Below are 16,027 nucleotides of genomic sequence, written 5' to 3' on the forward strand. Positions count from 1 at the left end.
GGAGTGCAATGGTGGGATCTCAGCTCACTGCAAACTCCTCCTCCCAGGTTCACGCCATTCTCCTTCCTCAGCCTCCCCAGTAGCTGGGACTACAGGCACCCGCCACAACGCCCGGCTGATTTTTTTTTGTTTTTAGTAGAGACGGGGTTTTACCGTGTTAGCCAGGATGGTCTTGATTTCCTGACCTCGTGATCCGCCCGCCTCAGCCTCCCAAATGCTGGGATTACTGGAATGAGCCACTGCGCCCGGCCTGAAGAAAAAAATTTGGTCTTCCTTGTCAGTTCATAGACCACTTAGGTCGGTCTTAGGCTGCAATCATGAATTGCTTCATTGTGTGTGAAGGTTGCATGAAAGGGTTTTGCTGAATAATTATTTTTGATAGCACATTTAACAGATGATTTTCTTTTGGTTATGTAACAGGAAAGTATTTTTGTAGGGAAAACAGGAGATGGATAGAAACCACCAATTGGTAGAATTTAGGTTGCCTCTTAATGATAAAGGATTAATGGCATTTTAACTGATCTAATTTCTTTGGTTGAAGTCAGCAGTGATTTGGGTTATCCATGTGTATAATGCGTGATTTTTTTCTTAATTTGCAGACCATGAAGATTATGACCCACAAACTGTGAGGCTGGGAAGTAGATACAGTCACGTTCAAGAAGTTCAAGAACGGCTTAACTTCCTTAGGTTTGTTTTATACAATTAATGTTGCTCTCTTTAAGGAATACAGAATGAATAGACTATATAGCTTGGTCTTTGTTGGGTAGCCTTTTCCCAAGTCGTGTAAGACATTTCCCTGTATTAGTTACTAAATACTTTAAAATGATTCGCTGAGTTTTAACTTTTTTGCAGTGTTTTAAGAGAACACATTTTAACCTTTGAGTTGACTTCTGTTCTTCATACCTGTTTATGCTGGAAATAATGTTTATTTTTAAAGGACAGATTCCCGTATTTTGACACAACCAGAAGGAGGACTATACTGACTTAATGATATCATAGACACTAAGGAAACGGGGGCAAAAGGCTGCTAGACCAGCACCTCAAAAGAGTGGTTGGAGTCCTCTGGTGCCTTGTTTATTCTAACAGTGGCTGACAGGCAATCTAAAGTCATGTGTTAATAATATCATTTCTGATTGGCTTGAGGGAAAAGGTTTATTAAGATAAAAAATAGTCTAGGGCTGGATTTGCTCTGCAATATTTAGCTTTTGGTGATCATACACTTACAGATGTGCAAAGTGCCTTTGTTAAAAATTTTGATGGTCAGGTACAGTGACTCACACCTGTAATCCCAACACTTGGGGAGGCCAAGGCAAGCGGATGGTTTGAGCCCAGGAGTTCAAGACCAGCCTGGGCAGCATGGTGAAATCCCATCTCTAAAAAAAAATACAAAAATCAGCCAGACATGGTGGTGTTCACTTGTTGTCCCAGGTGGGTACTCAGGAGGCTGGGGTGGGAGGATCACTTGAACCTGGGAGGCGGAGGTTGCAGTGAGCTGTGATTACACCACTGCCCTCCAGACCCTGTCTCAAAAAAAAAAAAAAAAAAAATTATGAGGTTTCTTTTGAATTCAAAAAACCACATGTAGCAAAAGAGCTTGTTTAGATTACAGGTGTGCTAACAGAAATGCCCAGATTATCACTGCTTCATGAAGTCTATTTTATTTATTTCATTTTTTTGAGACAGAGTCTTGCTCTGTCACCAGGCCGGAGTGCAGTGGTGAGATCTCAGCTCACTGCAACCTTCGCCTCCCAGGTACAAGTGATTCTCTTGCCTCGGCCTCCTGAGTAGCTGGGACTATAGGCGCGCGCCACCACGCCCAGCTAATTTTTGTGTTTTTAGTAGAGACAGGGTTTCACCATGTTGGCCAGGATGGTCTCTATCTCTTGACCTCATGATCTGCCCACCTTGGTCCCCCAAAGTGCTCATATTACAGGTGTGAGCCACCGCGCCTGGCCCCATTTATTTTAATAACATTCTGGGGAGTTTTGTCCTGGGCTGTGTTAATTACGGATTTCTATTTATTGAACTCTGTGCTTATTTATGGATAAAATTTTAAGTAGCTATATGATGATTTTAATTTTAGGAAAAACCTCAACCAAATTTTAAGAAATTTGGCACTGGTTTAAAGTGAATTTTTTTTTTCTGTGTGTTTTGTTTTTAACCACCTGGGTAGAAGGACTTGCCTCCCCACATTGAGAGTTACTGCCATAGTAAGCAGTCGTTACTGATTGGCGTGTGTTATATGTCCCTTAGGTTTATTAGAACAGAAAAGTGGTTTCAAGCCCTTTTGCCATTTTAAAGTTTGGAATCCGAGAAACTATTGTAGTTTCTACTCTGTTAGTACCTCTGTATGTGAGCTATAGCAACCAACTCAAGGGAGAGGAACCTGACTTTAATGCCTGCTGTGTGTTGGGCCTGTGCCAGACACTTTATATTTACTCTGAAGCAACACAGTGCAGCAAGTGTTACTCCCATTTGATCAATAAGAAACCCAGGATTCCAGTGGCTTCAGGTAGCTTGTTTGAAGTCTCACAGCCAGTATATGATGGAATTGCACTACTCAACTAGGTCTCTTTTACTTAAGTCTGTGCTCTTCCTATTAGACCAGTAGTTTTTCAAACTTACGTAGGAGCTTTAGGGCTTCTGAGTTAAGTTCCTTGAAGATTTCTGAACAAGCAGTAGGAAGTTTCCCGGTTTTTTCCTTTCTTTTTCCTCTCCCGGCAACTGGAGCAGCTATAGTTTTTATATATATATCAGATTCCAACTGGGATTTTCATTTGAAGAAGGGTTTATGCCATCTTTAGAATAAAACAAAAAAATGGAAAAGCTTTGAAAATGTAAGCAGTTTTAACTCATAAATATTGATGGATTAGTTATTTGTGAAAGTCACTTAATTGAATACCTCATTTTTCAATGATGCCATATAAGCAGGATGCTAAGTCTCTCTCTTTCTCTCTTTCTTTCTTTCTTTTTCTTTCTTTCTCTCTCTCTCTCTCTCTTCATTTTTCTTTTTCTTTCTTTCTTTCTTTCCTTCTGACTTTCTTTCTGTCTTTCCTTCTATCTTTCTTGACAGAGTCTCACCCAGGCTGTAGTGCAGTGGCACAGTCTTGGCTCACTGCTACCTCCACCTCCCAGGTTCAATTGATTCTCATGCCTCACTTTCCCCAGTAGCTGGGACTACAGACACGAGCCACCACACCCAGCTAATTTTTGTATTTTTAATCGAGATGGGGTTTTGCCATGTTGACCAGGCTGGTCACGAACTCCTGACCTCAGGTGATCCGCCCACCTCAGCCTCCCAAAGTGCTGTCATTACAGGCATGAGTTACTGTGCCCAGCCGAAGTCTTTTATTTTTAACTCAAGCTACTAAACGTCCTTCTTTCCAAAAGTCTGGTTTCAAAGACTAAATGGTTAAAAGTTCAGGGAACAAATCTTTTATTCATAATTCAGCTGGCTGCATTTCAGGCACAAAGTGGGTGTTCAGTGTGTGCTTGTTGAATTAATATCTAGTGGGGATTTTTTTTAGTACCAGATAAAAGTAGAAAAATAGGCTATTTTGAAAATGAATATCTTTTTATCTATAGTTAAAATATAATGGTGATAAATGTATTTTATAGATAATATAGATTGCCTTTCAGGATAAAAATTACATAAATCTAATTGCCAATTTTTTATGTTTTTTCAAGATTTTTATTGAAGGATGGCCAACTGTGGCTATGTGCTCCTCAGGCAAAACAAATATGGAAATGCTTAGCTGAGAATGCAGTTTACCTTTGTGATCGTGAAGCCTGTTTTAAGTGGTATTCCAAATTGATGGGGGATGAACCAGACTTAGATCCTGATATTAATAAGGACTTCTTTGAAAGTAATGTGCTTCAGCTTGATCCTTCTCTGTTAACTGAAAATGGAATGAAGTGTTTTGAGCGATTCTTCAAAGCTGTGAATTGTCGAGAAGGAAAACTAGTAGCAAAAAGGAGAGCCTATATGATGGATGACTTGGAGTTAATAGGATTAGATTACCTTTGGAGGGTAAGTGAAAAGTAGGAACTCTGTAAACAGTGTCTGATGTACTTTTTCATATACATAAGGAATTATAATTTCACATATAAATTGTGTATTTTACTGTGATGTTTGTCTCAGGAATTTGGTGTAGTTAGTAATTGTTCATTTTTATTATTATATCACTTGTCAGTGGGCTTTTTCTTCTCTCTTCCTCTCCCTCCTCCTGCCACTGATGTTCCTTTTGTCTTAGCTTAGTATCTGTGTATTCCATAGATGTGCACTAAACATACAAATCTTCCATTCCTCCCCGTGGATATTGTTCCTTCCCAATTTTTCATTCAGTGTTGATCTGTTTCCTCCTCTTCAATGTTTAACGCTAAAATAGAGGACAGAAGAGAGGATTTGTGTTTAGTCTAGATTATGAGTATATACTTTATTGGCACTGTTTACCTTGTGATATTTTTAAATAGCTGGGGGAATAAAATACTATCTTTTTAAGGCTAATCTTTCTATTTTTATAGTACTAGTGTATTATTCCTATCTTTAAAAGTCTGACCTGTTATACAGCAGTTTATATTGTTGTTTGGATGTCTGAAATTTTTTCCTGCAAACCATAGATGAAGATGTTTACTGTGGCATTTGAGTATTTAAAAGCTTTTCATTAAGTATGTGGTTTTTCAACATTGTTTTAACAGCAGAAACACATCTTAAAAATCAAAATTTGCACCACTCTACAAAATGTATACTGAATTGAACAAGAAAAATATATTTTCTTACTTGGTCTCCCCATGCTTACCCCCTTTCCCCTCCCCAACCCTTTTATAGGGGCCAACACTGAAAGACTTCCTCAAAGTCCTCTAAGGTTCTGAACATAGTTTGGAAACCACTAATGTAATTAGATGAGTGATAAAGATTTATAGAAACTGGGGGTAGAGTAGTCCTTTATGCTAAACTGTGTTTCATGTAATCTCTTATTTCCTGTCAACTAATTTGAATTTCTTCTTGAGTGTCTGACTTGGTTATCAAGATATTAAATTATAGGGTTAAATAATAGTGGTCAAAGCATATTTTATTTTTACAAAAATGTACCTTTCATTCTTAAACAAATTACTTTTTTCGGAGACTTTCATTTTGCATTTATTATCCTTTCTTTTGGTCTGTGCTTCTCACTTAATTTTACTTGATTATCAAAGTCAACTTACCATTAAATAATTGAATAGTGTATTTAAGATAACTGAGGATATGGTTTGAATTTAAATGCCCAAAAAAATATATGTTGAAAGGGGTGAATACTTTTATCATTTTGAAACCAGGTCGTGATTCAGAGTAATGATGATATTGCCAGCAGAGCTATAGATCTCCTCAAAGAGATATACACAAACCTTGGTCCAAGACTACAAGTCAATCAGGTGAGGATTGATGTGCATTAAAACTTCCATATATCATTATTTCAGCCCACATTTCTCTTATACAAAAGAGAAAAAATACTAAATGAATCTTGCCTTGATAATTGTCTTGAAGTGATTGGGTTATTTTTAATATAACTATTTATTACATGTTGAAATGGCAAAGAAAGTCTTTGTGAATTCATTTTGATGCTAACACCCAGTCCTGAAGTTCACTTTTGGCTATCTAATTTATATTTGTTAACTTATGTAATGCTAGCTTCCTTTTAATAAACATACATTTTATTATATGGATTCTCTACTTAAATATGACTGTTGTTAATTGAGTGCTATGATTAAATTAGCCATTGCCATCTTTAATTGGATTAATGTTTGATTTTTTTACGTTTTAAAGCAACTTTAACTGTGTTTATTTGGCCCGATATTTGTAGGTGGTGATCCATGAAGACTTCATTCAGTCTTGTTTTGATCGTCTGAAGGCTTCCTATGACACGTTGTGTGTTTTGGATGGTGACAAAGACAGTGTTAATTGTGCAAGACAGGAAGCTGTTCGAATGGTTCGAGTATTAACTGTTTTAAGGGAATATATAAATGAATGTGACAGTGATTATCATGAGGAAAGAACAATTCTCCCTATGTCGAGGTTTGTGAATCACTAATCTATTGGTACTAATTCTTAATTATTTGATGTTTTCCTAGCCATTTGGTAAAAGGAGAGCAGAAATTTTTATTGTTTGTAAATTGTTGTCTTTGCCCATTAAGAACATTTTCATTTCATATAATTTTTTTTAATAACCTCCCCCACTCTCCCATCTGGTTTTGTTTTGGTTTTTTTGGGTGAGGCATTCTTACTCAAGTTGTTTTCTAGTTTTCTTTTGTCTTTGACATTATTGCTCATTAAGTGTTGCAGTGATATTTTGCAGTTGAAGTGTTTTTGTTTATTTGTTTATTTTGAGACAAGGTCTTACTCTGTCACCCAGGCTGAAATGCTGGGGTGTGATCATGGCTCACTGCAGCCTCAACCTCCTGGGCTCAAGTGACCTTCCCACCTCAGCCTCCCAGGTTTTTGGGGCTACAGCACAGGCTACCACACCTGACTAATTTTTTTTGTGGAGGTGGGGTCTCACTACATTGCCCAGGCTGGTTTCAAACTCCTACGCTCAAGGAAATCCTTCTGCTTTGGCCTCCCAAAGTGCTGGGATTATAGGCGTGAGCTGCAGTGCCTGGCCTGTAAAGAACTCTTAAAAGCTGCCTTGCATGGCAGTATAACAAATATTTTCAAATGGTGTTTATAGTTTTGGGATGTTTTGTATAGTCAGTGCCATCATTTTTTTTAAAGAGTTTTATTAACCATGAAATTATATACAGTTGCTTCTTGAATATGATTTTTATTTTATATTTTACTTTTAAAAAAAGATACTATACCAATATAAATAGCATTTTGGAGTGAATTTTGATACAAAGGCTTTTTTCCGGAAAAGTGCGTTGTGGCATTTTTGTTGATGCTTTTAACAAAATGTAAAACTACCTTTTAAATGTAAAAGGTAAGCTCTTCCGTCTTTTTTTGATTTTTTTTTTTTTTTTTTTTTTTTTTAATTAATACAGAGTCTACCTATGTTGTCCAGGCTGGTCTTGAACTCCTGGGCTCAAGGGATCTTCTTTCCTTGGCCTCCCAAAGTAGTAGGATTACAGGCATGAGCCACTGCGTCCAGCCTACCTTTTACTTTTAAAAATAGTCTTAATGAGTTGGGCTTTTACAGCGTAGAAATAAGCATTACATCTTTGTTTTAATTTCTTTTCAGTAGACACCCTATTTTCTGCAATCGTAGATACAAGACTAACAATAATAGAATATGATTATGTTTTTAAATATTATTTATATTTGTAGTTAAAAGGAGCAATATTTTTTTTTCTTTTGCATTTCACTCTTGTTGCCCAGGCTGGAGTGCAGTGGTGCGATCTCGGATCACTGCAACCTGTGCCTCCCAGGTTCAAGCGATTCTCCAGCCTCAGCCTCCCAAGTAGCTGGGATTACAGGCGCCCACCACCAAACCTGGCTTATTTTCTGTATTTTTAGTAGAGGTGGAGTTTCACCATGTTGGTGAGGCTGATCTCGAACTACTGACTTCAAATGATCCACCCGCCTTGGCCTCCCAAAGTGTTGGGATTATAGGCATGAGGCACCGTGCCTGGCCTTATTTTCAAGATACTGAAAATAATGCAGGTTGAGTATCCCTAATCCAAGAAATCCAAAATTCATCTGGTCCCAGACATTTCATATAAGGGATTCTCAAGCTATATTAAGTATCTTTAATTCACATCCTCTTGTTTCATAAGAAAATACTCAATGTTAAATCCCTAGCATTATTTTCTTAGCAACAAAATTTCAGTGTGCTGAATATGATGATGTCTTTCTTTTTCCCCCCAGAGCATTCCGTGGTAAACACCTCTCTTTTGTAGTTCGATTTCCAAACCAGGGCAGACAGGTTGATGACTTGGAGGTATGGTCTCATACCAATGATACAATTGGTTCAGTACGACGATGTATTCTCAATCGTATTAAAGCCAACGTAGCCCACACAAAAATTGAGCTCTTTGTGGGCGGTGAGCTGATAGATCCTGCAGATGATAGAAAGTTGATTGGACAATTAAACTTAAAAGATAAATCGGTATGTATGTATAGTTAACAAATTTTTCAGTAAAATCAAACCAGAGACTATCATTTAATAAGTAAATACTAATTGAGCATTTGTTATGTTTGGGACTCTGTGTTAGGTGTTAGAGTTACAGCATTAAAGTATAGCATGTAGTAGTCTTTTGGATTTTTTGCTTGGTATATCACTAAGTTTTGTGTTTTGTGTAAGTATTTTTCCTTGTTTTTGGTACTAACATATTATATCATTTTCAGCTTATTACAGCCAAACTTACACAAATAAGTTCCAATATGCCTTCAAGCCCTGATAGCTCTTCTGATTCCTCCACTGGATCTCCTGGAAACCATGGTAATCATTACAGTGATGGTCCCAATCCAGAAGTGGAAAGCTGTTTGCCTGGAGTGGTGAGTAGATACAGTTTTGAACTACTGTATGTAAGGTATTATGCTAGGGTTTTTGAGAATAAAGTATATAGAGTAGTTCTTTCTTTTCTTGAGGAGCTTACAGTTTAATGAGACAAAATAGTAACTCTACAGTTAACCACCAACTTCAGAATGGATCCCTCTAAAAGGTAATTGTAACACAGTTGGAATTTAAAACATTATTTCCCCATAGGTATAGTATTGTTACTTTTACATAAAATTAACCAATTAGAGCTTAATTATAATACTATTGGATGTATAAATTTAGAAGAATACAGTCATCCCTCATATATGTGGAGAATTGGTTCCAGGACCTCTGCGTATACCCAAAATCTTGCAGATGACCCTGTGCAACCAGTAGCCTTCCATATACTTGGGTTTTGCTTCCTGGAAATACTGAATTTTCTATTCCACATTTGGTTGGGAAAAAGTCTGCATGTAAGTGGACCTGTGGAGTTCAAACTTGTGTTGTTCAAGAGTCAGCTGTATCACTTTTAAAAATTTATGCCGCAAAACAGATCGTTCTTTTAGAACTATATATGAGCTGGGCATGGTGGCTCACACCTGTAATTCCAGCTACTTAGGAGGCTGTGAGGCAGGAGGATTGCTTGAGCCCAGGAGTTCTAGGCTGCAGTGAGCTGTGATTGTGCCATTATGCTCTAGCCTGGTCAACAGAGTGAGATCTCATCTCTAAAAATATAAATAAATGAAAACAAGAACTATGTAGGAAAATACCTGTAATCTTTATCAGATTGTCAGTAACATATAGCCGAAGAAACAATGACTCCTCCCTTTTTTAAGTTCTCCTTTCGCCCCTCCCCACAGAAATTTTGATGGTTACAATAACAGCAGCCACTCCAGTGTCAGGAGGATTTGGCTGTCTAGAACAATTGGATTAAGAATTTGATAGTGGGCCGGGCAAGGTGGCTCATGCCTGTAATCCCAGCACTTTGGGAGGCCAGGGTGGGTGGATCATAAGGTCAGGAGTTCTAGACCAGCCTGGCCAACACGGTGAAACCCCATCTCTACTAAAAATACAAAAATTAGCCGGGCGTGATGGCGGGCTCCCGTAATCCCAGCTACTCAGGAGGCTGAGGCAGGAGAATCGCTTGAACCCGGGAGGCGGAGGTTGCAGTGAGCCAAGATCGTGCCACTGCACTCCAGCCTGGGCGACAAAGCAAGAATCTGCCTCAAAAATAAAACAACCAGAATTTGATAGTGGGCATGGCAGCCTTTTCTTATGTCCGGAGTCCAAATTGTATATAAGAGAGAAATGGTTTAATAGAACAGGAGAGGAGCTATCACAAAAAAGTGACTGGAAGTGACTTGGATGATGTATTTAATCTGCACTATTAAGGATTTGTAAGGATTAAAAGATGGGAAAGTCAGACTATTTCGAAGAGTAGAAATGGCATAAGTAAAGGGATTAACACAGAGAAACTTACTTAGGGGGGCTTTTCTAATGGGAGTAAATAATTTACAGGTAATTATTTTGTGTATTTTATATTCTAGATAATGTCACTGCATCCCAGATACATCTCTTTCCTTTGGCAAGTTGCAGACTTAGGTAGCAGCCTAAATATGCCACCGCTTAGAGATGGAGCAAGAGTACTTATGAAACTTATGCCGCCAGGTAAGAATTTTTAAATGATGATCAAGTACTTGCTGGACAATAAAGGAATGTATTAGCAAATTTTATTTCTAAATGGACCGTGCTTTTTGGTATAGACTACAACAAGAGTCACAGATGACAGCCCACAAGCCACATCAAGCCCACTGCTTGTTTTTCTGCATCCCAAGAGCTATATTTTTAAGTGGCTCCAAAAAAAAATCTAGAAGAAGAATATTGTGATACATGAAAATTATGTGAAGTTTAAATTTTAGTGTCCATGATCAAAACCAGGCTCATTTGTTTATATTCTGTCTACATGACTGCTTTTGTCTTAAAACAGCACAGCTCAGGAGTTGTGGCAGAGGCCATATGGCTCACAAGCCTAAACTACTTAATTTCCGTGGCCCTTTACAGAAAATGTTTGCCTATACCTGGACTATAATGTGGGTTATGTATCATCTGCGGTATTGTTCCTTTTTTATTCCTTAGAAACAACCACTTTCAGCTTCTCGCTTTTACTTTTGTGTATATATGTACCATTATGTCTGGAGTGCCCTCATATGGCTATTTCTTTGTTACTTATAGATACATACTGATTTCCTACTGTGTAGATGAAAACTTAACTGTTACATACCCCCCCATCCTCCCAGTATTTGCTTAAATCCAGATTCAACATTTACATTTCCAAGATTGTGTGAAATGTAGTTCTCTAGATTACTGACAACTTTCATCCTGGATTTAATAATTTCCCTTTTATTTTCCTGATTGTACACCTATCACTTATTCTTTCCACATACTTTTTTTTTAGATATTTTTTATCTGAATGTAGGCAAACTATCACATTTGGTTAATGATTTGTGTATAGAATCCTAGGTTTGAAAATATATTCCTTCTAGCTGGTGGCATTGCTGATGAGAAGACCAAAGTCCTCTTGGTTTCTGTTCCTTTGCATGTGACCTTCATTTCTGGAAGTTTTGGTTTTATCCTTACATTTTGAAATATTATGATGTGCCTTAGAGTTAGGTCTCTTTTGTGGTGCGTCATCTGTGGGCCTGGAGATTTCCTCAGTTGAGAGAGATTTGTGTTATTTGATAGTTTTCTCACCAGCATTTTGCGTTTTGTGTGTCTTTGAAATGTCTAAGTGTGATGGTGAATCTTCTAGATCTAATTTTACCTTTTCTCTCTTCCCTTCTCTCTTTAATCTTATTCCACCTTTGGGGTGGCTTCTTTAACCTTTTCCAGCTCTCTCGTTGGCTTTTCCCTTCCAAATATTCTAGTGTTAAAATTTCAAGACCTTTCTGCTAGTGATCCTTTTCTATACACAGGATTTTATTTTTCACTAACACACTCTTGTGTTTCTGTTATAATATATGTGTGTTCCTTTAAAACCTAATGTTCGGCAAAATTATGCACTAAAAATAGTAGGGCTTTGGGGGAAAAAGTAGAGTTTGGGCAGATCGTTCAAGCCTATACAACCTAAAAATTTTTTAAATGTATTTTTTGGAAATATTTACAATCTTACAGAAAAATTAGAAGTATAATTCAAGAACATTTGAGAGTAATTTAGTGGTTTTTGTAATCCCATTGCCCACCAAATACTTTCCCTACAAACAAGGATATTTGTCTGTATAAGCAAAATCAGCCATCTGTACCAGGAAGTTAAATGTCGATTCATTACTGCCGTCTACTTAGCAGACCCTATTCAGTGTTTTCAGTCATCTCCTTCACAGCAAAAAGATATAGTTCAAACTCAAATATAGTCAGCCCTCCATATCCATGGGTTCTGGATCTATGGATTCAGCCAACTGTGGATCAAAAATGTTTGGAGGAAAAAACATTGTTCAAAGTTCCAAAAAGCACAACTTGAATTTGCCACATGCTGAGTACTGTGTTGAATCTACACAAATGAAGCTATGTGTAGGCATTATATTAGGTGCTACAAGTACAGTGAGACACCGGATAATGACATTTAGTCAGTGATAGACCACATATACAATGGTGGTTCTATAAAATTATTATAATTTTATAGAATGGTATTATACCGTATTTTTACTGTACCCTTTCTATGTTTAAATACACAAATACTTACCATTGTGTTATAATTGCTTACAGTATTCAGTATAGTAACATACTTGTATGGGTTTATAGCCCAGGAGCAATAGGCAATACCATATATAACCTAGATGTGTTGTAGGCTGTATCATCCAGATTTGTTGTAAACACATTCTGTGATGTTCACATAGTGATAAAATCGCTTAATGATGCATTTCTCAGAACATATCTTACGCAACATGTGACTGTAATCCGGAGTTAATTTATACGGGAAGATGTGCATAGGTTGTATGCAAATTCTACATCATTTTATATAAGGTATTTGAGCATCCCTGGATTTTGGTATTGGGAGGGTGGATCCTGGAACCAACCCCGCACCCCCCCACACCCCCCATGGATACCAGGGAATAACTGTATTGCATTTAGTTAATATATCTCTTTAGTTTCCTTCTGAAACAGTTCCTCATACTGTTTTTGACCTTCATGACCTTGACTCTTAAGGATTACAGGCCAGTTAATTATAGAATGTCCTTCAGTTTAGATTTGTTTTATCATGATTAGATTCAGGTTATGCATCTTTGGCAGAAATACCACAGAAGCGATGTTCTGTTTATCTCAATGCATCTGGTCGGATAGTATGTAATTTCAGTTTTTCCCATTACTGACGATGATCACTGTGATCACTTGAGTTTTTTCCTTGCTTCCCCACTGTAAAATTGCCCTTCCCTTTGAAAGTATGTTGGGCCAGGCGCGGTGACTCATGCCTATAATTCCAGCACTTTGGGAGGCTGAGGTGGGCAGATTGCTTGAGGCCAGGAGTTTGAGACCAGCCTGGCCAACGTGGCGAAACCCCGTCTCTACTAAAAATACAAAAATTAGCCAGGCACATTAGCGTGCACCTGTAATCCCAGCTACTCGGGAGGCTGAGGCTGGAGAATCGCTTGGACCTGGGAGGCGGAGGTTGCAGTGAGCCGAGATCATGCCACTGTACTCCAGCCTGAGCGACAGCAAGATTCCGTCTGAAAAAAAAAAGTATTTTGTGCAGAGGTACTTTGAAAATATTTATACTGTTCCTCGTCAGGCTTTTTATTCATTCATTTATATCTGTATGAAATAATGGTCAAGGAGTTATAATCTGTTACTATCATTTATCTTGATGCTGAAATGATCTCTAGTTTGGCCAGTGGGAGTCCTTTCAGGCTGTTCTGTGTTACTTTAATATGTTCCCATTATTCTTTCAGCAGTTGTATGCTTTTTGGCTCAAGATGTTTCAGATTAGGTCAGGTGCAGTGGCTCATGCCTATAATCCTAACACTTTGGGAGGGTGAGGCAGGAGGATCGCTGGAGCTCAGGATTCATGACCAGCCTGGGCAACATAGCCAGACCTCATCTCTATTAAAAATATAAAAAATTAGCCAGGTGTGGTGATGGGTACCTGTAGTCCCAGCTACTTGAGAGGCTGAGGTGGGAGGATCACTTGAGCCTGGGAGATGGAGACTGCATTGATCATGCCACTGTATTCCAGCCTGGGCAACAGAACAAGACATGTCTCAAGAAAAAAGAAAGTTCCAGATTAACATCTTGTACCCTCTCTGCCCCAGTCCTGGAATTGGCTGTTTCTCCAAGGAGGCCTGCTTGGTTTATTTTCCTGGAGAATGGTATTTAGAAACCAAGATCTGGACGTTTATTGCACTCATTGCTATTGATGTATTGTTGCTCCCTGGCTCTCTAAGCAGTTAGAACTAAGGAATGTATGTATGTGTATCCACATTTAAGTCTGTTACTATATATACACACACATGAATATATATATGTGTGTATGTTTTTACAAAACCATGGGGTCACACGACTTCTTCCCATTCCACCCTATCAGTTTCATTCTAGTTTTCTCCCTTTCCATATTTGTAATTTTTTTTTTTTTTTTTTTTTTGAGACGGAGTCTTGCTCTGTCACCCAGGCTGGAGTGCAGTGGCACGATCTCGACTCATTGCAACCTCTGCCTCCCGGGTTCAAGGGATTCTCCTGCCTCAGCCTCCCAGTAGCTGGGATTACAGGCCTGAGCCACCGCACCTGACCAAACTCTCTTTTCTGACAGTGAAACACCTGGCTTCCGTTAGCCTCTCACTTATTTTCCTATTTAATCAGTTATCTCTAGCACCCCTCACCCTTTCTTTGAATGCTGAAGGACTCTGTCTCTGAATGTTGGGTCTCCACCCTAGGGACACTCCTCACTCTGCTTGAGTTGATTCTTTATGCTGAGCTCTACCGCTCGTTGGGCTCCCTCCTCCTCCATGATCTGTAATTCCCAACATAGGACTACCTTTAAAACTTGTACATAGTTTAATTAGAGCACTCATAAAATGATAATTAGTATCCTCAGAGATAACTTGGACAGCCCAGGCAGGTACTTCAGTGTGGCTGAAGGCTTCCTCAGGAGATAGTAAAAAGACAAAACCAATACAGAGGAAATGCTGACTTGACATTGCTGAGATACAGTGCAAAAGAGTGGAGCTCTGAGATAGATGGGCTACTGTTAAGATAGGCATGGTGGGAGTAAAACTTGCCAAGGTCCATGAAAGTCTAGTTTAGGATTGTATCTCACAAGATGAGCCCTTGATGCAAGTATTCACTTTAAATTTTCCTTTAAAAAGAAATAGGCTTCTGCCTACACATCTGCCAAGCTGAGGGGGCTTTTTGCTTTGCTCATTTTTATTTTTTTGTTGAAGATTAACAGTTCTGCTGTTCTGGCTACTGTTGCCTGGGATAAATTACGTATGAACAAACTCACCTTCTGCATTATACTGACATCATTATATTTGCCAATTGATTGTGAGCTAATTGGGGTTATAGAAACATGTGCTATAGCATAACAGACTGTAATTATTTCTCTCTAGGCTATTACTGATGGATATTATGTTTTCTTCTTTTTCCAGCATCATCTTTTACTGTCCTTGAGTTTTTTTTTTTTTTTTTTTTTAACAAAACTAGCTTCAAACTGTTTACAAAGAATACAGATAGCTCCCAAATTCAGTAATTAACAGTTTGCCGTAGTTATGGCATTCTGTGATTTTTTTTTTCTAACATTTGGAGAGCAAGTTGTTGGCCAGGCTGGTCTCAAACGCTTGACCTCAGGTGATCTACTCGCCTCGGCCTCCCAAAGTGCTAGAACATTACAGGCATGAACCACAGCACTCGGCCAAGTCATCCTTATTTCATTCTAATTGTGGTAAGGTGATATCTCATTGTGGTTTGGATTTGCATTTCCTTAATGATTTAGTTATGTTGAGTGTGCTTTCGTGTACATGTTCGCCATTTGGATGTCTTCTTTAGAGAAATATCTATTCAAGTCTTTTGCCCATTTTAAAAATCAGATTTTTTGCTTTTTTGCTGTTGAGTTCCTTATATATTCTGGATATTAACCCCTTGTCAGATGCATAGTTTGCAGATATTTTCTCCCATTCTGTAGATTTGTCTTTTTGTGGTCTTGATTATTTCCTTTGTTGGGTAGAAGCTTTTTAGTTTAATGTAATTTCGTTTGTCTGTTTTTGTGTTTGTTGCCTGTGCTTTTGAAGTCTTAGCCAAAAAGTCCTTGCCTGCACTAATGACATGAAACATTTCCCTTGTGTTTTCTTCTAGTGGTTTTATAGTTTCAGGTCTTACATTTAAGTTTTTAACCCCTTTTGAGTTTATTTTTACATACGATGAATAATAGGAGTCTAGTTTCATTTTTCTGCATATGTATATTCAGTTTTCGCAACACCATTTTTATTCAAGAGATTGCCTTTTTCCCCAATGTGTGTTCTTGGCACCTTTGTTGAAAATCAGTTGTTTCTGATTATGTGGATTTATTTCTGGGTTTTCCATTCTGTTCAATTGAT

At 38.1% G+C, this 16,027-nt stretch overlaps 2 protein-coding genes across 6 annotated transcripts in view; both read left to right on the top strand.

Annotated features, from left to right (window-relative positions):
• Nucleotides 1-16,027, top strand: part of DDX3X (DEAD-box helicase 3 X-linked) — a 451,205-nt gene that overhangs the window by 228,157 nt on the left and 207,021 nt on the right. The window lies entirely within an intron of this gene.
• The window catches only part of USP9X (ubiquitin specific peptidase 9 X-linked), a 152,541-nt gene that overhangs the window by 77,815 nt on the left and 58,699 nt on the right, over nt 1-16,027 (top strand). For all 5 annotated transcript variants that reach the window (XM_050776170.1, XM_050776169.1, XM_050776171.1 and 2 more), the window contains exons 15-21: nt 600-687; nt 3,688-4,030; nt 5,317-5,412; nt 5,841-6,052; nt 7,838-8,078; nt 8,318-8,467; nt 9,998-10,118. In XM_050776170.1, the coding sequence (XP_050632127.1) occupies nt 600-687; nt 3,688-4,030; nt 5,317-5,412; nt 5,841-6,052; nt 7,838-8,078; nt 8,318-8,467; nt 9,998-10,118 (1,251 nt within the window). The remainder of the gene's footprint in view (nt 1-599; nt 688-3,687; nt 4,031-5,316; nt 5,413-5,840; nt 6,053-7,837; nt 8,079-8,317; nt 8,468-9,997; nt 10,119-16,027) is intronic.

The sequence above is a fragment of the Macaca thibetana genome, chromosome X (assembly GCF_024542745.1).
Source record: "Macaca thibetana thibetana isolate TM-01 chromosome X, ASM2454274v1, whole genome shotgun sequence".
NCBI classification, from domain to species: domain Eukaryota; kingdom Metazoa; phylum Chordata; class Mammalia; order Primates; family Cercopithecidae; genus Macaca; species Macaca thibetana.